Source organism: Dermochelys coriacea, chromosome 10, assembly GCF_009764565.3.
Source record: "Dermochelys coriacea isolate rDerCor1 chromosome 10, rDerCor1.pri.v4, whole genome shotgun sequence".
Classification (NCBI taxonomy): Eukaryota; Metazoa; Chordata; order Testudines; family Dermochelyidae; genus Dermochelys; species Dermochelys coriacea.
The window spans coordinates 81,536,754-81,557,526 of NC_050077.1; the positions used below are offsets into that span (position 1 = coordinate 81,536,754).

Consider the following 20,773-nt stretch of genomic DNA (forward strand, 5'->3'; position numbering starts at 1 on the left):
GCAGGCTAAGAGTATAGAGAAAGGACTCTCCATTCTGGTAGAATTATTAGTAATGAGAATATGACTGTAAGCACTAAATTATGTTAATACTTACAAATAGCATCATTTGCATAGCAGTTTATGACACGATACCAAGATTTTTCTCATTGGTATGTAGTAGGCAACAGATTAAAAATAATGTAGTTTGTGAGTTTGAACTGTATAAGAATCTATTCCATCTAAAACAGGGTGATTTTAGATTCCTCATTTCAAGCATAACATTGGGCAAACTAAATGCATGACAACATTAGTGATGTATTTTAACCTGTTAAATTAATGTAGCGTCTGAGTTATCTGAGAGATTACTTTGCAGCTGCAATTGGGGTGAAATCTGAGGAGTATGTTAACATTGACTGCAGCGGACCCACTTATGGAGCAAGGCACTATTCAGTATGAGCAGGGGTATCAGTGTATGATCTTGTATGATCAGATAGTGCTGAAAAGCCTCAGCACCTCAGTGGCATTTTCCAGTTTGTATTTTGCAATGTAAACGACTCTGGGTAAAAACAAAATGTTATCTAGCTAAAATCTGTGAAGCTTATCTATGTCAAATGTGAGCTACCTAGAATCCTTTTCTATCTGTACGCTATCACTTTCCATCCTTATTTAGGTATTGTCTTCGAACACTAGTCAGAGTCCATTTATAACCAAGAGCCTGTGCCTATTACCACTGAAAGTTTTGGCAACTCCACTAGCAATAGAGAATGTAGTAAGCATTATTACTGATGATCTGTTTGGCATGTGGAGGTACTACTGTAATAGTATTTAGTAATGCATTTTCCAAAGCACCTTAGACTTAGATGTCTAACTCTCATTAAAAGTCAATGCAAGTTGGGTGCCTAACACTCTTAGGCACTTTTGAAAATCCTACCCATGTTTACTGTCAGTTTTTCCACCATCATATGCCATTATTTTTAAAGGGATAAAAATAAATCACTAGCCTCCTGTCTTTCTTAGTTACTTCTTTTGGTAACTGAAAACATGAGATTTTCAGAGTCTGTACACAGAGGAGGTTTTTTGCAACCAAAGTTTTACTTTTTTGAGTCCGAAAACTTTCTGTGAATTTGAAATTCACCTTTTCCACTGCCCCCACTGTTAGAGAGTTGCACTAGAAACTCTGTAATTATGTTTGCATTTGTTTTACCCTGCAAAGCACAGTTTATAGCCCCAGAATTTACATGAAAATGAACACGTTCCGTAACCAGAGCTGGACCTGTTTAATGAGGAACTTGCTCTGGAATGCTCTGTATAATTCTCCCACTAGCTTCAGTGTTACTATTCTGTGAACCCTGAAAACCACCCATTTGTCAAATTTGTATTTGGGAGTCTATGTTTTATCACTTATCTAGAGCTAACTTCTTACAGTTATAATGGAACACAGAGCACTCATTAGAAAATGACTTGAAAATGGTTGGCTGGAGTTGGTGACAGCTGTTACACAGTAAAGACTGCAAGGAGCAGAGGTGGCCAGGTGAGGGCGCTCAGAGCAGCTCAATGCTGCGGAAAGAAGGTAGGGAAACTTTAGTGCTTCCACAGTTCCTCTGTTTTTTCCACCAAATGCATCCGATGAAGTGAGCTGTAACTCACGAAAGCTTATGCTCTAATAAATTTGTTAGTCTCTAAGGTGCCACAAGTACTCCCTTTCTTTTAGTGCTTCCCTGATTTCTCCAGCTGACGGACTTGCTGTGGCACACCAGAAGGGAATCGAGTGGTGGTAGCCAAAACAGGAGTGCAGCAGTGGAGTTCTTCTGCAGAACCTAGTAAACCCCCAGATCCCCAGGCAGTACCTCAGGGCAGTAGCCTGGGAGAGTGTTCTGACTGGTGTTAGAAGTCGGCAGTCCACTAGGCTCTGCAAGACACCAAAACCAAAAGGCTGTGTTGTTGTTGTCAGGCTCAGAGTGGAGAAAAAAGCATTCTCTAGAAATGCACAGTATTTGATCTTAGTGATCTTCTTTCTCATCTTAATAAATCTTTGGTTAATTAGTCTCTGAGTCTCTGACTGCTGCTTGGAGAGAGAAGAGAAACAGCCTCTAAGATGAGGTAGGAAGCAGGGTGTTCTGGAGTCTTCCCACTCAGGATTCTCACTCCAAAAAGCACACAGACTAGGGAATAGTGTGCTGCAAAGGTGTCACTTGAAGGGCTATGGTCTGACAAGTGTACAGAAAATACCAAATGACTGTCACAGTTACCAGCGAACTGCACCTCTGCCCCCTCCTGGTTTCTTGAGTGCACCTCCTCTTAAGCCAACACCTCTCTCTAGGGGTAGAATCACACAATTTTCCCCCTCTCAGGCTCTGGGCTGCAGTCCCCTGTGATCAACCATCATTACCTCAGCAGGTCTGATTTATCTTTAGTCACTTCAGTTCTGTTCCTTCTGGGGACTGTAACAGAGTTGCCTTTCTGTTTGTTCTTCCAACAGCCCCCATTGAATTAAAGCAATAAAGGTATATGGTAAACATTCCATTACCCCAGTATAAGTCTATCTCAATACAAGGTTACATTTCAGTATTCATAGATTGTTGCATCACAGCTCCATATCCACCACAATGACCACAGACTTGAACTAGTTTAAGGGGCTTAAGGTGACAGGAAGTTTTAAAGATAAGGAACCCTAGGCTGGGGGCAGAGAAAGGGATGAGTGCAGAAGATGTAGAAGAGGAGAGAAGTGAAGGTGGTATAGAGAAAAGCAAACTGAATATGGCAGCAGTGGAAGAGAAGGTTTAACATTACAAATTGGCCAGTAGCAACAGAGCCATTAGAACACTCTAAATCGTACATCTGTTGCTGAAAGAAAAAGGCTGTTTAACACACAATGTATCGTTTTATTTAAGTTTTACAGTTTTTTTAAATCACTGTTTCTGACTATATCACTGTAATTTTGTCATTATTTGTATTACTGCTGCACCTAGGAGCCCTAGTCATGGACCAGAACACCAAACAAAGACATCTAGGTCCTGGTTAACTCACTAAAATTAGTGATAGAGATTTCAAATCTTTTCAGAGGCAGATAAAGCTCAGAAAACTCAAATTTCCATCAGTATTGACTAAATATTTTAACACCAGTTTTAGGATTTGAGATTGATCACCATTGGAAAATTCCAGTTTCAGATGCTAGAAATAGCCAACCGTTGCCTTAACATTTAACATTATTGATCATTTTTCAAAAATTCCTTAAAAAAGAATTAAATAAATTCAGAGATTATCTGAAAATCAGGAATAGTAGTAAAGAGGTTTATAACGTTTTGCCTAGGGTTTCACAAGGAAAATAAGCCTTATGAACAGTTTTCATCACACTTTGCATCTTTCCAATAGTAAGGAACTCAAAATAAGCAGCATGTATTTATCAACCAACTCAAAATATAACTACAGTACTGCCAAAGCCTTAATTTCATGCTTTATAACTAAGCTCTGTTATTCTCTGCACACATTAACATTGCTGAACATGTACTTTCCACTTCCTAAAACTCATACTTATTCTTATCACATTTGTTAATCACATTCTGTAACAGATTCTAAAATAGTCTGATTCCAGAAATGTTACAGAGATTGCTGGGGTTCACAAACAGTTGAGTTGTGTTTGCTGACATACCTACTAAGGGTCTGTGGAGAAAATTCTTTAAACAAGCGGTCTTTCCTGCTCATTTTATTGATTTCACATGCAGTTTTTGGTATGATCATTTTTCCAGCCTGAAGGAGGCCAGAAACACAGACAGTTGCACAGAAAATCCACATAGAATATTTTGAAAGGTGTGACAGGCTTTTAAAATTTCTTTTAATTTAATGTGGTGTACGGTAGGATGGTAAAAATTATCTTGGCTAAAGGAACAGATCCCTACTAGCTTCAAACTGTGCAGTTCAGGGTTGTTTCCTCCCTAACGAATATAGCCAGTGCTCCATCAACAGACTACCTTGAGTAGTTTACATATTTATTATATCTGAGAACGACCTGCAGTGTTCTCATTCAGTCAATTATTATATTTATGTAGCTGCTGGAGTTATGTTTCAGGTGATTCTTAAATCCTAAGTAAATAACAAAGCATGATAATTGTATCCTTTGGTTAAATTAAAACCATTATATCCATTCCTAGGACCTACAATAATCAGATATGCAAGCTGTTGGTTTGTATGTCCTATTGATTTAATATGCTTCTAATCAGTACATAAAGCTATAGGCCTGCAGTGTTAATTTTTCATATGCTTACAAAGTACCCTTTGATTTTCTGTCACGCGTTAATTACAGTGTTTTGCCATTAAATAGGAAGCTTTGTGTAAACTAATTACTAGGTAATCATTGTCTACTGCAAGCGTGCTGTTTGTACCTTTTATTTTATTCTAAAAATGCACAGATCTCGCAGTCTGGAACCACTATACCTTCCAGCCATTAGCTCTCACTAATTCATAGCATTATTGTGTTAAGATTGTAGGAGTTGTAATTGTTGTGGTATCAGTGCTGTTAATTACCGGAGTAAACAGTTGAAATGGTGCCAAGGTCTATTGTACAAGGCAGAGAGAAGGAGGTTTAAATGTTACTTCCACCATCTGGGGACTGGAGTAGAGGCAAATGCTAGAAAACAGCAGTGAGGCAATATCAGAACTTCAGCTCCAGGGTTTTAGGCCATATGGATCTAGAATATTTTGAATCAATTGAAGTTAACTGCCAGTTTTTAGCAATAACAGTGTGGAAGGAGAGGATAAAGCAAGAGCACTAAAGAAATCTGAAAATTGTTAGTGTTATCACATGCAATAAAATGCCTGTTTGGATTATTTTAAAAATGTTTGTTTTGCTAAAATCCAAGAAGACAAGTCTGAGACTAAAAAGTTCAACCGTGTGTCACTTGTGAAACATGACATAGTTTTTCTCATACTACTCTGTAGGTTGTTTTGAAAAATAGCTCTGCAGTTTACATGGAGTACTTGTGAATTTACTGAGATTATCCATACAAGGCTTTTTAATAGTTTATTTTTTTAATCACACTTTTAAAATGCACATAGATTTTTTTCTCTATGGAAGCAAAGAGGATGGCTAATGAAATAAAGCAAATTATGTAGAGCTAAAAATATATTTTTTAAACACTTGGAAAATCTAGTGATCTTGAGGGAGCATGAACTGAGCATGTATTCATAGGGGTCTGATACACCAAAAGTGTGACAGGTTTCAGAGTAGCAGCCGTGTTAGTCTGTATTCGCAAAAAGAAAAGGAGTACTTGTGGCACCTTAGAGACTAACAAATTTATTAGAGCATAAGCTTTCGTGAGCTACAGCTCACTTTAGCTGTAGCTCACGAAAGCTTATGCTCTAATAAATTTGTTAGTCTCTAAGGTGCCGCAAGTACTCCTTTTCTTTTTATCAAAAGTGTGCACTCAGATGCTACTCTCATAGGAATTACTATCTAAGGCTCTGATCCTGCAAACATTTTGCCTGTGAGTGTTTCCATTGACTTCAAAATTTTTTATTTTTTTTAAAAAAAGAAAACCTTTGTTGGGGAAAATATTATTAAGAAAACATAGTATTACCCCAGCCCTCCATGGAAAAATGGGTTTATTGGGAAAATTATTTATTTGGGAAATTAGGATCCTTTCTTGCAAAACACTTAGACATGTGCTTCTCTTTAAGCACAAAATAGAACTCCTCCAGTCACATTGGTTTAAAAAAAGTGCCATTGTATAAAATTGTCATAATCGCAATTAAATTACACTTGTGCTGTGTATAAATCTGCATGACTATTTGATAATATCACTTTGCCTCTAAGCTCCTCTTTATGTCTGATTTTTGGTGGCACTGGATATAGTGTTTTTATATTTAATTTTCTCCAAAATTTTGTTTTCCAAGGTGAAATCTATTTTAAAAAAAAAATGAGGTCTCTGTAGCTTGCCGCCGTTACTGGTTTTGTATCATTCAGCGGAAATAGAAGGGATCTCTCTTTCTAAACAGTCCTGGTTTATTTATTTTTTTTATTGGTCTGTTAGCAGATGTTGAAGTAGTTCAGGGCACAATGTAAACATGCTTTTAAATAGAGGTATTGTAAGTTGCAAAGTATACAATGAAGCTGGAGCAATGGGGGTTTTTTGGACTAGGACAATGTTCTCTGCTTTTTTTGTGTGCATGTAGCTGAATTTAGAAATAAAAGAAGTGCTTGATCTTTATATATTGAAATCCTCAACGTGCAGAGTGACAGCATGAGCCAGAAGAGAAAATCATGGCCCCATGTGGTGTGAAAAAAGGAACAGCAGTTTAAGTGCTGGAAAGTTGAAAGAGAACTAACCTCCTTGTTCTTGTAGTCAAGGAAAGTGGTTGTTTTGTGCTCTCATATCGAAGCATAGCATATGTGCCTCAGTTTGACAAAAAGCCTCTTGAGTCAAAGCAACCCTGTGTGCTGATCCAAAACGAAGGCCACAATAATGAGGGACGGGCCTCTCAAGAAGCAGTGAGTAGATAATACTACATAAGTAGAGAATTCTGTGTAGTGTTCTCTCCATTCTACTTAATGCAAGTCGAAACCACGGTGAATTGCTTGCCATCCAGCCGAAATGGGCCATTAGCTATCAGGGAAAATTGTCTTTGCTACTTTCAGCAGATGGAGCAAATATTTTACAAAGCAATTTTACATACAAAAAACATTTGTGTTACTTGGTAATGATGGCTGTTTTACATGATGTTACCTTCTCCCAGAACATATTTTTTTAGCTCATGGAAGGCAAAATTGGCATTTTTTAATTTTAAAATTTGCAGTTAACAATTAAATGTTCATTCTTAAACCAGCTTTTAAACTTTAAGTAGGTGTGTGGTAGGCAATGTATCATGTCCAAAATCGTTTCCGTTTTCCCCTCCCCCCCCAACCCTTCAAAATGTTTTTGGTCTTTAGCCTAGATTATCGCTTTAGGTATCATACACCTGTCTGGACGAGAAAGAATATCCACTCTTTGTCAGTTGCAAACAAGGGAGCACTTACAGTAAGGTGGGACAGCAGTCAGGACATAAGCTTTAGACTCTTTCCATGCTTGCCAGTGCTTGTAAGAATATAAGAGTAAATAGGGTCGGACATAATACAAAGGAGAGCAGATCCTCAGCTGGTATAGTTGTCATAACTCCATTTGGAGCTATGGCAATTTACAACTCTTTGTACTGTTCTTCTCTGGCCCATTCAGCTTTTTGCAGTGCCGTTGGAGCCATGTTGGTCCCAGGATATGAGAGAGAAGGTAGGTGAGGTAATATCTTTTATTGAACCTGTTTCTCTTGGTAGAAGGTACAAGCTTTTGAGCCACACAGAGCCCTTCCTTCCTCAGGCTTGAAGAAGAGCTCTGTGTAGTTCAAAAATTTGTACCTTCCACGCACAGAAGTTGGTACAATAAAAGACATTACCTCTCCTACCTTATCTCTCCCATTCATCTTTACTTATCTGGGATTTCTTTCTTTGCTCTATTTGCTTCTAAGGCCCACATAGCTTCCTTTCACTCTGATACCATCTATAAGCCCCAGGCCTTTCTCATGCACTCCGCTCCACAGCCTCTTTTTATCCTGGGTCTCTCTATTTCTAGGCCTATTTCTCTCTTCTCTTCTCTTTCTTACTTTGTTGCCTGATCTTTCTCAACTAGATCTGCTATCTGTTCCTTCCAGACACCCCACCTTCAGTCCTAACATCATCTCTTGTGGCTACTATTATTGTCACACAGCCTTGCAAATTTCTGTTTGCTCTAGGGCCAGGAATATTTTTTGATAGAAGAGAAAAAATAATTATTTTTCTTGCTCATCCATCATTATGGCAAAGAGCAGGTAAGCAGACTTTGTGCCTGGGCTTGTCATGTAAAGTGCAACAAAAAAATATCTGTGCTGACCCTTTTTTGCTGGCACTAAGAAACATGAGCGGAGAAGTTAAATTCAGTAAGCCTATCATTCTGCATCAGTCTGGGGCCACAGCTGAGATCATAAGAGTAAGTTCTGCTGAGCTACTGTCCAATTTAAATAAAATTGTCATGAAGATCAGAGACTCTTTTAAAAGGTCTGGCTTCATGAGTAAATGTCTGAACTACTGGCTTGAGTGGGTTTGACTTTTATTTTAATGAATTCTTTCCTCCCTTCTATACTTCCTTGTAGTTGGCAGTATTACCTCTCTAGGGGCACATAGTGATGGAGGCACTTCAGCTAGGAACTAGATTATTAAGGGAACTTCAGGTGGGTTTGATCCCAGTTCTACTGAGAAAATTTGAAAAATGTGATAGTTTATTTTAAAGCCACCGCCTTCTCCCTATGAGTTGATTTTCCTTCGTCCTTGTGATATCTGGGAGACAGTATTTCCTAGGCTACGTGTGAAGATGTACAACTCTGTGTGGTCTGCATAAGGCTGGCATCTGAGCCCATGGTGTCTCACAATGTCCTTTAGAGGTGTCATGTAAAGAACAAGATGTGGGACTTAGCAGGTGAAAGATCTGGAGATGAAGGGGCAGATTCTCATCACTACTTTCTGGGTTTGGTTGGCTAAGAAAGACCAAAGCCATTTATTTGTCCCTACAAGTTCTCTAGGAAAGTGAACAATATCTCATTAGCGTGCAGCATCAAATTTTGCCAAAAGGTGCCGTAGTGTGAAAAAGGATGTTTGATCATCTTCCATGGCTACAGGGAGACCATTCGCTAGTACCATATTATGCTGTGTCATGGTCTAAACCCCAGCTAACAGGGATCAAGAATATTAGTGTAGATTAAGTATTGCCAGAGTTGGCATTTCACCAGCTTCTTAATCAACTGGCTCAGGAACTGGAGACTGGCCGCTGGGCAGTAGTTAGTAAGATCAGTTGTAGCAAGTGATGATTTGTTGAGTATCAGCTTGAATCATTTGCAAAAATGTCAGTCATCTCTGTGTTATTAAGTGTGCAGAGTGGTTGAGGAGAAGAGCTTAGTGACCTATTTGTAACCTATTTGCAAAGAAAAACTGAGTATTCAAAAGGAAAATCAGTTAGTTATAAAATACAGAGAAAGTGGCTTCATATTCTTTAACATTGTTGCAATGGAAATTGTTAACAAAACTCTACTGCATGCCAGTAATTGAGATCTGTATTTATACAGATGTGGTCCCAGTGTCCCAAATACCACTACACATGCTGGAAGGAATTTTGGATTTTTTTAATCAATATATGAAAATCTTTTCAATCCACATCTCCTATATCTGTGTGTGTTTGTTTTGTATTTGTTTTTTTTTAATTGCACCATGCCCAAAGTCATTAGATCTAAATGATCAGGCTCAGTATGATGGAGGTGTTGCTGAACCTACTGAGATGTGCATATTGATTTGTAGCTCTGACCTCTCAATGCCATTAATCACTGAAAAGAAAACTTCTGTCTACTTTGTATTTATTTACATTGTATTTATATGAATTGGGAAAAAGTACAGAGACAGGAGACAAGAATGGTTAGGGTAATAGAACAGCTTCCATATGAGGAGAGATTTAAAAGACTGACTGTTCAGCTTGGAAAAGAGATGACTAAGGGGGGGATAGGACAGAGGTCTATAAAATCGTGCCTGGGGTGGAGAAAGTGACTAGGGAAGTGTTGTTTACCCCTTTACATAACACATGAACCAGGGGTCACCCAATGAAATTAAGAGGCAGCAGGTTTAAAACAAACCAAACTTCTTCACACAACACACAGTCAACTTGTGGAACTCATTGCCAGGGGATGTTGTGAAGGCCAAAAGTATAAGTGGGTTTGAAAAAGAATTAGATAAGTTCCGGAGGTTAGGTCCATCAATGGCTATTAGCCATGTAGTCAGGGACACAACCCCATACTTTTGGTATCCTAAAATCCCTTACTGCAAGAAGCTGGGACTGGATGACAGGGAATGGATCTCTCAATAAATTGCCCTGTTCTGTTCATTCTGTCTGAAGTGTCTGGCACCAGCCAGCGTCAGAAGACAGGATACCGGGCTAGATGGACCATTGGTCTGACCCAGTATGGCCATTCTTATGTAACCATTAGCTCTCACAGTCTCTTGGGATAGTTATACTTAAAGGCAAAACACAAGCCCTGATGAACCCAACTGGTCTTTGCTCACTGTTCTGATGTTTTAATCAATCTTGAATTCCCTGGTATAGTTCCTGCTTAGATGAGTTTGCTTTACGTCACTGTTTGGCTACAGTTCTGATCCTTGACCTCACAGTTTGGAATGGAAATAAGTCACACCATTAGTGTCTCAGTATCCTGTGGTTGTCTGCTCAGAGGGAGGTATTTTTGACCCTATAGTAGATGCTCTAAGGAACTCCAGTTTGTATTATAGGCTGATATGAGAAACTTAAGTTGAAAACCAAAAAGAGTTCTTTTTTGTTGGCAGTATTGCTATGGGGCCTTACTTTTAAGAATTAAAGTCACACTGTGGTATCTTTTCATCTTATAGGAAGAATGGCAATTGTACAATTTGAGCTGTCACTGCAAACTTGTGGGAACCATATTCTTACCTCATTTAGGTATAAATTCAGAGTGATTCCACTGAAGTCAGTATGGGCAGACAAATTCCAAAGTCATGGGGCCATACATGGACAGTACTCTGCCAGCAGCTTCTTCCTGCTTAAACTTAGGGGCCTGCAGCTCAGACCCGTATACTGATCATAAGTGCAAGTATATAATACAGGGAAAGAACCATTCTCTCGGACAGGCATGTCCCATGCCTGAACTGGTAAAAACCAAACACCTTGTACTCTGCTCAGATGTCAATAGGCAGCCAATGCAAATCCCATAGTTAATGCAATATTCTCACAGCAAGAAACCACTCAACAAGCAGGCTGCTACATTGTATACCAGCTTCAGTTTCCAGATGGATTTAAGGTGTAGAAGTATGCAGAGAGCACTGCAGAGCAGACAATTCTAGAGGTGACAAAAGCATGGTTGACAGTAACAAGATCAGCATCCGAAAAAGTCCCAGCCTCTAAACCAGACACAGATGGAAAAATATAAAATAAAAATTCCATCAGTGGGACAACTCAAGGAGTAAGGTACTGGTCAGTGTGGGTGACAGAATGTGCTCAGGATTAGGCTGAGGGCCAGCAGCAAGCAATGTCTTTCCAAAAACTTACTCTTGCGTTGTGTTCTTCTCACACAAGACCTAGACCACCAGAACTCTGTCTGATGTGGATCCCAGACTGGATACTGCGAAGGCAGGACAAGCTGATAAATGAAACCTCGTGTGCCAAATGATGCAGTTGGTTTCACTGGCCCAAAATAGCCCATCTCTATTAACCTTCAGGGCACACTGCAAAACCCATGTGTTATGCTCAGACTTTGGAAGAGCAGGAAACAGGTTGAGAGGTGGTAATTTGGGCAGAGGTCGATGGTATTGTGTTATTTCAGGCTAACCATCTGGGATGGTTTTGGCTGTGAGTGAAATGTTGTGCTGCTAAATTTATTTATTTATTGACGATAAGTGTTTTTTAAAAGGTTTGTCAATGGCACCTAGAGCCGGCGATAGACACTTAAAAATATATACCACTTAGGTCCTATATCACCCCCATTGTGTAACATCTGAGCACCTCACCATTTTTAATGTATTTACCCTCACTACACCACTGTGGTATAGAGCAGTGCTATTATTCCCATTTCAGAGTAGCAACCGTGTTAGTCTGTATTCGCAAAAAGAAAAGGAGTACTTGTGGCACCTTAGAGACTAACAAATTTATTAGAGCATAAGCTTTCGTGAGCTACAGCTCACTTCATCGGATGCATTTGGTGGAAAATACAGAGGGGAGATTGATATACACACACAGAGAACATGAAACAATGGGTTTATCATACACACTGTAAGGAGAGTGATCACTTAAGATAAGCCATCACCAGCAGCGGCGGGGTGGGGGGGGAGGAAAACCTTTCATGGTGACAAGCAAGGTGGGCCATTTCCAGCAGTTAACAAGAATGTCTGAGGAACAGTGGGGGGGGGGGAGAAATAACATGGGGAAATAGTTTTACTTTGTGTAATGACTCATCCACTCCCAGTCTCTATTCAAGCCTAAATTAATTGTATCCAGTTTGCAAATTAATTCCAATTCAGCAGTCTCTCGTTGGAGTCTGTTTTTGAAGCTTTTTTGTTGAAGGATAGCCACTCTTAGGTCTGTAATCGAGTGACCAGAGAGATTGAATTCCCATTGTACAGATGGGGACCGGAGGCACAGAGAGACTAAGTGAATTGCCCATAGTCACACAGGAAGTCTCTGGCAGAGCATGGAAACCAGATGTCCCCTATCCCAGGCTGTTGCTCTTAGCTACTGGGCCATACTTCCTCTGCTACTTTTGTAGATAAATCCAAAATTAATAAGAATAAATATGAATTAAAAAAAACCTTTTATGTCACATTGCATGTTATGGAAGTAAGAGGATTCATTGATTGCTCATGCAGAGTAGCGGTTTTGTTCATATTTATACAGTTTTAATCACAAAGTAATACTGAGCACCTTCCGAGCCCAAAACAAGATCAGGACTCAGAATGTTGCCAGGATCGGTGGATAAGTGGTCCTCTTCTGGCACATGGGACATTTCTCATTTCAGGAGGATGTAAAACAGAAGGAAAGAGACCCAGGGAAAGCATGAAAATGCTTATGAAGTAGCAAGAAAGAGGGGCTCAGGGCTTTAGAGTCAGGGTCCTCACACTTTACTTGCTCACCTCTGGGCCTCTTGAACAGCAAAGACAATGGAGTTAGTTTTTGCCAAGATATGTTTGATGGTTTTTGTGATAATACTGGCAGGGACTGAAGCTATTTTATATTCTATAATATGAAAAATCAAATTCCAACCAAAGGTAGAGAGCCATCAACCAATCCTCTAGTTTGCTTGTCTCACAAATTGTAGAGATTTACAAGGATACCTCCCATCATGTATACACTTTGTATGTAATGCTACCAACCTTGATGACTAAATTCATGATGACTAAAATGCTGAGTTTTGCCTTGAGTATAAAAGTAAAAGAGTTAGGAAGAGTATTATTGGAAACCATAGCCATTTTAACACACTCTGTTTTAAAATACAAATATTGTAGAAGTTATCAACTGTAGATATCCACTAAGCCATGACCAAGGCTTTTATGTCATTTACAACCACAAGGTCATGTTACTGATAAAAGTGATAATAGAATAGATGTGCTGAAAACAAATCAGCCTGTCAGAAAAAAAGACTGTTTTGGATAAATGTAAGGAGAAAAATTAAAAAAGCCTGTCTGACTGTGAGTAAACAGTAACCACTTTTTTTTTTTTTTTTTTTTTTTTTTGGTGCCTGTTGGAGGCCTGGTTTTTAATCACCCCACAAGCAGTTTTCATTTCTGTAGTAAAATTGCTTGTGGTTCTATTTAATTTGTTTCTGCAGGAGCCAGCTTTGGTGAAGATCTCCCAGGAGCTCCCGGGCCTTTTAGCACAGCACGCACAGCCAGTCAATGAGAAACGATTTCCTACATGGGAAAAATTTCTCCAAACATTTCTTAGTCAAGGTAAATAAGACTGTAAAGTTCCTGTTAAGTATTATAATGGGTAATTATACCATACTGTATCCCATCTTCTTGTTAATCTTGGGCTTGTTTAAAAATTCTTATTTCCACATTATATTTAACTGTCCATTTAAGAATTATATATAGGCAGTTATTCTATCATTCTTATAGCCTACTCACGTGTTTAACCTGAACATTGACGCTACCTCATCTACAGTATTCTGAGTGAATAAGAACCAACCATTTTAATTTTGTGTTACTATATTGGAGCTTATGTTGCATTTGGCAAAGAAGCTCAGCAGGAAATGTCAGCATGTGGACTTGTGGCATCCAAAACTATTCGCAGTTCAGTCCTCTGAGTTATTGGTCAGGAAACAACTCGGGGAGTGTGGTTTTGCCATCCCTCTGGACCAGATAGCGAGTTGCATGTAGCACTAGTTGCCTACTGAGGGAAGGAATTCGCAAGTACCATATAACCCCCAAGCCATTCTTCCATCAGACATGTTAAGTAAGTTTCTGGAATGAAGTTCCCTGCGGTTATATAAAATTTGATACATTCCATGGATTTCATTATCTGTAGAAGAGTCAAGGGTAGTCAGGATTCCCACTTGAAAATGGTTTTGGGAAAAGAGCACCCACTGTCACATTTAGAATTTGTATGATAAACATCATTTATCATAGCTGAATCAAATATATAATAGACAACAGTAAGTTAACACAGAATGCCAAATAATCCTGTTAATGCTCTCCCTATGAACAGCTATGTAGGGTTGTTGTTTAGAGTACATACACTTCATTTTCTAAGAGATGCACAAGGTTAGCTACAGAGTTCTTATTACATTTTATTTAATGAAGTGATTTCTGTAGCAGTCCTCATCATAGTGTCTGAGTGCAATAGATGTGGCTGGTTGAATTCTGTGTGACTCTGAAAATGCTGGAGTTTGAATTCTGTTACAAGTCTAACAAAAATTCCTTTCTTACCAGGCGGTGTGATAGAAGCCTTTCCACCCTCAGAAAATGTCACCAACCTTACAGTGGATATGTTGATAGAGCCAATGGGAGACATAAAGATAGTTTCATCTGGAGATCAGATCCACGCAGATGGTCCTTTGCAATCATCTGGCACCACTGTTCCACAGTGTTCAGTTGATCCAGCAGTTCTTAATTCATTATGTTTAAAAATTGGAGAGGCCTGCAAATCTAGAGGGGTGCTTGGCTACTTCTCAGTTGACCTTGTAACTTTCATCCACCCACAAACAATGGAGCAGCAGGTGAGTTGGACAGAAATATCTTACCACATAGTGTCCCAGAAATATCTGAAATACTACAAGGCTCTAGCAGATCATGTGAAAGGCATTACATTTAAAAACTCATTGAGCTAATCAACTTTTCCCCTGCACACAAATTCTGACATTTCTGTGCTTCCAATTCTCCATCTGTAAAATGAGCATAATCCTTCCACCTGGAGCTTTCGTGAGCCTTAGTTCAGTAATATTTGAAAGTGTTTTGAGTTCTTTGGATAGAAACTGCTGTATAAGTGCAAAATATCTTTTTCATAAATTTAGTGGTTGTGAAAGTTACCAGACAGATGGTGGTAGAGATTTAACTCCAGAGATCAGATACCACACAAGCAATGTAAGTGTAAGTGTTACATTCCTCCATTAACATGCCTAAACCATCATCTAGAGGAACCTCCTTCAGTCACTCAACCTATTCACAAAAAGAAAAGGAGTACTTGTGGCACCTTAGAGACTAACAAATTTATTAGAGCATAAGCTTTCGTGAGCTACAGCTCACTTCATCTGAAACCTGTCAACCAATTCAATCATTGGTTCATTTCAATCCATGCGTCTCTGTCAAAACTGACTACAAGGGTTCCAGTAGTACTAATTATAATGATGGGTTTTGTGATGTGGAATTTGTCCACTCTGTACTGTTCTGAAATCCCCCACTCATTTAGCACAGCTGATCACAGATTAGATAGCTGTCAGAGGCTGATGATTCCTGTGTTGTACCAGCCTGGTCCTGATTTGAAATGGTGACATAGAGGTCTGATGCACTATATGTAATTGTCAATTTCTGAGCCATCTAGCCCTCCTCCCCACAATTAATATTTTAAAGGGAAAGTGTTAGTATTAGCAGAATGTTGACTAGTTTGAACCTCTGTTTTTTTTCTCTTAAAAATTCTATGGATTATGGTATGATATGCTGAATTACTTCAATAAGACTTTAGGTCCTGAAGGTTCTGCACAATTCTGCAGAAAGGAGTCATTCTATGGCTGCAGAATTGTGGAATAGATGGGGCCCTGACAATATACTTTCCCCCCGTCCAGCCTTCTGAGGCAAAGATTTGAGAAGAAGAGTTGGCTCTGTACCGTGCCCTGAAGGTCAACAGACTCATGCCCTGTCTGATGAACTGTGAAAGTGAGTTTCAGGGTACAGTGTGTTACACTGAAAATACCCTGGCACCAGCTTTCAGATATTCAGATTTAAACCATGTAAGATGAAGTGATATTGACTGATCTCAGCTGTTGTAGCGGTACGTCGGGTGAAAGGTAGTCTTTCAGAGAGCCAGGGCCAAGCAAGGTTGGGTTATATTAAAAGGGCAACTCCTTCAATTACACCTAGAAGCACCTGTACTCGGAAGCCCAGTGTAGTTTTTGGAGCTGTGGTGCAATGTGCAACCTACAGCAGCCACGAAGAAGCAGATGAAGTAGATGAGAGCAGTGACCAAACAGAATCCTGTGGAACTCTGCCTGGGAGAGCCCTTACTGTGAATGACCAATGGCTTGTCTTTAAAGAGGTAAAATCAGAACTACTCAAGTAGCTCCATCTACCCCTGCCTGAGTCTGCAAGTCAATCAGCAAAACCTCATTGTCAGCTGTATCAGACTTTTGACAAGATAAAAAGTGATGTAATAAATCCACCAGGCAGAGTATCCGTTCCAAAACACACTGCTGCCTAAGGCAGCTCAGAGAGAAAGAAGAGTAGTTGGGACCACAGACTTTCTTATAAATCCTCCCACTCAACATCCAGATTCCTCAGGGGGAGTGCTGCTCTAGTAGTCACTTCTTTCCAGATGGTCTCAGGCTTGCAGCACCAAGGAACCCACAGTCAAGAGCATGGATTTATAGAGGCAGTGTACACTCAATTACAATTAGAGGTGAGTTACCCTCTTTATAGCATATTTTTGGGGTGGGGCACTGCATCAGCAGGTGACAAAGGAATTATTTCAAGTGTGTGCTGAAAACAATGATACAATTTTCTATTTCATTATTTTAGTATCTTTTCTGGAAGGGCTCATAATGCAAACGACACATCTAATTTTATTAGCTTGAAACATGCTGAAAATTGCTAACTCTTGTTCCATATTTATTTCCTTTTCCTTCTGGCATGAACAAGGCTGATCATCTTTGACAAAATTTCGATCTTGTCGTGTGTTTTGCTGATCTTGAGTAATCTTGCATTTGTTTTGTTTAAACGGTCATATTTCTCTGTCATTATGAGATCTTCCACCAAAAAACACCCTAATTACCAAATTCCAACTACTCTGAATATTTTCTTCTTTAAAAGAAAGGAAGTCATATTATTAAATTAAAAGGGGCATTGAGATTAAGGGATTTTGCAATTTACACAATTAGCCAACAATGAAGGCCAGGTTTAGAGACCGAAAACTAATGATAAAACTTAAACAAAAAGGTGGAGTCTTTGCAGGTTGTTTGAGCACTGTTATTCAGTTATTGGGTACTGTCAAGGTTCCTTCCCCACTCTGAACTCTAGAGTACAGATGTGGGGAACTGCATGAAAGACCCCCTAAGCTTATTCTTACCATCTTAGGTTAAAAGCTGCCACCACTAAAGTGTTACTCAAAGAACAGGGGAAGTGCCCACTTGGAAATGTCTTCCCCCCCAAATATCCCCCCAAGCACTACACCCCCTTTCCTGGGGAAGGCTTGATTAAAAATCCTCACCAATTTGCATAGGTGAACACAGACCCAAACCCTTGGATCTTAAGAACAATGAAAAAAAAAAACAATCAGGTTCTTAAAAAGAGAATTTTAATTAAAGAAAAAGTAAAAGAAAAACCTCTGTAAAATCAGGATGGTAAATACCTTACAGGGTAATCAGACTCAAAACATAGAGAATCCCTCTGGGCAAAACCTTAAGTTACAAAAAGACACAAAAACAGGAATATACGTTCCATTCAGCAAAACTTATTTTATCAGCCATTTAAACAAAACAGAATCTAAAACATATCTAACTAGATTGCTTACTAACTCTTTACAGGAGTTCTGACCTGCATTCCTGCTCTGGTCCTGGCAAAAAAATCACACAGACAGAGAGACCCTTTGTTCCTCCCCCCCCCGCCCAGCTTTGAAAGTATCTTGTCTCCTCATTGTCATTTTGGTCAGGTGCCAGCGAGGTTATCTTAGCTTCTTAACCCTTTACAGGTGAAAGGGTTTTTCCTCTGGCCAGGAGGGATTTAAAGGTGTTTACCCCTCCCTTCATATTTTTGACAGGTACAAATACACATGTTCAAAATCAGGATATATATCAATATACTAACACAGGGTCCCAGTCATACTAAAGCCCCAGAACCCAAACCTGTTTACATCACAAATTGACAGCCTTTCCCTGTCTGCTGGCTCCTTTCCTATTGACTCCTGATTGCAGAAACTCCTAATTGTCTATGCAAGGTTGTTGTGCTCCAAGGGGCTCAGATAATTAAGACTCTACTATATTTGTAAGGTGCAACTGCATATATTAACATATGTATTTAATAGAGTAAACTATGCAGTATGGTTGGGGTTTTCAAAGGACCTAATGATAATGACATGCCCAGATCCATTCAATGGAATTAGTGCGCCTACCTCCCATAGGCTGCTTTGAAAATCCCAGCCTATGTGCTTTGTGAAAAGAGGAGGGGAAAAGGCCTAAATACAGGGGATTCATTTATAGCCCAGAAGTATGGGATCTGTTGGCAAAAGATAACTCTCTGTAATGGCACCACTGTTATGACAATCATGTTCTATTGTAAGTGCAGAGGAAACTGAGGTATCTGACACCACTGTGTGGTGGCTGATCGCAGATGTTAACTTTGAAATGGGGACCACTGTATATACATGACCCAAAATATGTATGTGCTCAAGTGGTGTGATTTGGATTGTCCTGGAAATTAGCCACATTGGATAACTTCCATGAAAAGTTTAAAAACAAACAAATAATAAAATGGCTACAGGGTGAAATCCTGGCTCCACTGAAGTCAGCAGGAGTTTTGTGATTGACATCAATGGAGCCAGGATTCCATCCAAATACAGAAACACTTTCTAGATCATATTAAGGTTGTGGCACATGCTGATAGAAGCCAGGAAAATTAAAATTAATTAATTTTGTTTGTTCTTTTATTATTCCTGTCTGTTCTGTCTTGTTTTCCCTCCCAATGATTCTACCTTAAAATTTCCTCCATTTGTCAGCTTGTACCACAACTTTACCATTATCTAAGCACAGTTTTTTAAACTTAATTAGATATAGAGGCAATTAATGATGCCATCTGTCTTGTTGTGTGTGTGTGAGAGAGAGAGTGATTACACAAAAGATTGTGCTTCTGAAAGCACTATTTTTTGGCAAACAAGAAATCCTATTAGACTCTTAGAACGCTCTCACGCTAATTTTAGAAGTACTGATTTTAATGCAGTAGCTGAAAGGCTCAAATAAATTTTCTGGAAGCACTATATACTTAGGCATCCTTTCAAAGTTATATTTTACAGAAAATATCAAATGATTTACTGTTTTTTCAGTAAAACTAAAAATTTAAGATATAATTGAACATCTGTTACCAGTACAGTGTAACAGTATTTAAATACTTTAAAATCCCTGAAACCTTCATAAAGTTATATGTATCTTTTACATAAACACAACTCTTCAAGCAATGTGAGGGGCCAGATTTTCAACTGTGGGTGAAATGGGTGCAAACCGACACTTTGTGCATGAGCAAAAACCCCTGCATTTGCACATGCAGACTGAGAGGAGGGGGAGGGGGTGGGTGTCAGTGTGTGTATAAAAAAAATGAGATTTTAAAACTCCATATTTTTCTCTTCAAAGCATGGTTTAAAATCTTTCACTTAATTTTTCAAGACAGTAGTGTTAGCAAAGTATTTCCTTGTAACATCCATATTTTGTCATGAGTCTCATTTATCAGAGAATATCAGGGTTGGAAGGGACCTCAGGAGGTCATCTAGTCCAACCCCCTGCTCAAAGCAGGACCAATCCCCAATTTTTGCCCCAGATCCCTAAATGGCCTCCTCAGGGATTGAACTCAGAACCCTGGGTTTAGCAGGCCAATGCTCAAACCACTGAGCTATCCCTCCCCCCATATATGAGTTGCCTCCATATATGAGTTGTAATAGCAGCCAGTTGCAAATGGGTTAATCTCTATATGCTGAATAAATAACACAGACTGTCGATCAAACAAGCGGAACAGTCCCAGGTTAATTATCATTGCTGGCTGATACCATGGAGGAGCTTGCATTAATGTTGCAATGATAAAATAGTCACAATTTGACTAGAGCCTAAGGTCTTGCAGTGGTCCTTGAGGTGCTGGATTAGAATAGAAGAACAAAAGTCTATGGACCTGACTGTGACTGTCCTGTGTGGGAGTGAGGATACAGAGACTGCTAGAAGCTTTGTCCACCTCATCAGGCTTACCATGCAAGAGCCTGTAACAATCAAAGAACCTGTACCTAGGGGAACAGTGGGATCTGTCCTCCTTTGCAACCCATGGGCTGCATATTGACCAAGAGAAGATGAGAAGGAGGACATGGTCTCACCCTTATCCTCTGGCCATGTCATCATTGGAAAGGATGAGGAAGGCTGGGAGGTAGTCCTGTTCACGGGCCATGTGATGGCTTTGTGCCTCCCTGGGGAGCAGTCATTCCCATAGTTTCCGTGACAGGGCAGCTCTGCACCACTCTCTGTTCAGGTCGATGTCTTAATGGCGCAATTTGAACAGAATGCACAAGAAATCCTAAGCTGAAAGGTACAGAATAATTTAAGGTGTGTTCTCCTTTTGCTCCTTGGAGTGTGTTGTACACCCGGGTCCCCTGCTTTGAGATGAGAACACATTGCTTCATACAATACTATAACCTTTTCAAATATATAAGAACTGCCTGTTATATTGAATGCAATTTATTGTCAGACAATTTAATATGTGATAGAAATGCTTGTTTCTTTTGATCCCTCCAGTCTGTTCAAGCCCCCTCTCAGTCCGATCCTTAGCCACTGATCTCTT

At 39.4% G+C, this 20,773-nt stretch overlaps 1 protein-coding gene across 5 annotated transcripts in view; it reads left to right on the plus strand.

Moving 5' to 3' along the window:
* Positions 1-20,773, plus strand: part of IQCH (IQ motif containing H) — a 111,183-nt gene that overhangs the window by 58,609 nt on the left and 31,801 nt on the right. For all 5 annotated transcript variants that reach the window (XR_005295192.2, XR_006274934.1, XM_038418447.2 and 2 more), the window contains exons 15-16: positions 13,369-13,489; positions 14,471-14,757. Coding sequence is in view for 3 of the 5 variants with exons in the window: in XM_038418447.2 (XP_038274375.1) it covers positions 13,369-13,489; positions 14,471-14,757 (408 nt within the window). In the remaining 2 variants the exon portion in view is untranslated. The remainder of the gene's footprint in view (positions 1-13,368; positions 13,490-14,470; positions 14,758-20,773) is intronic.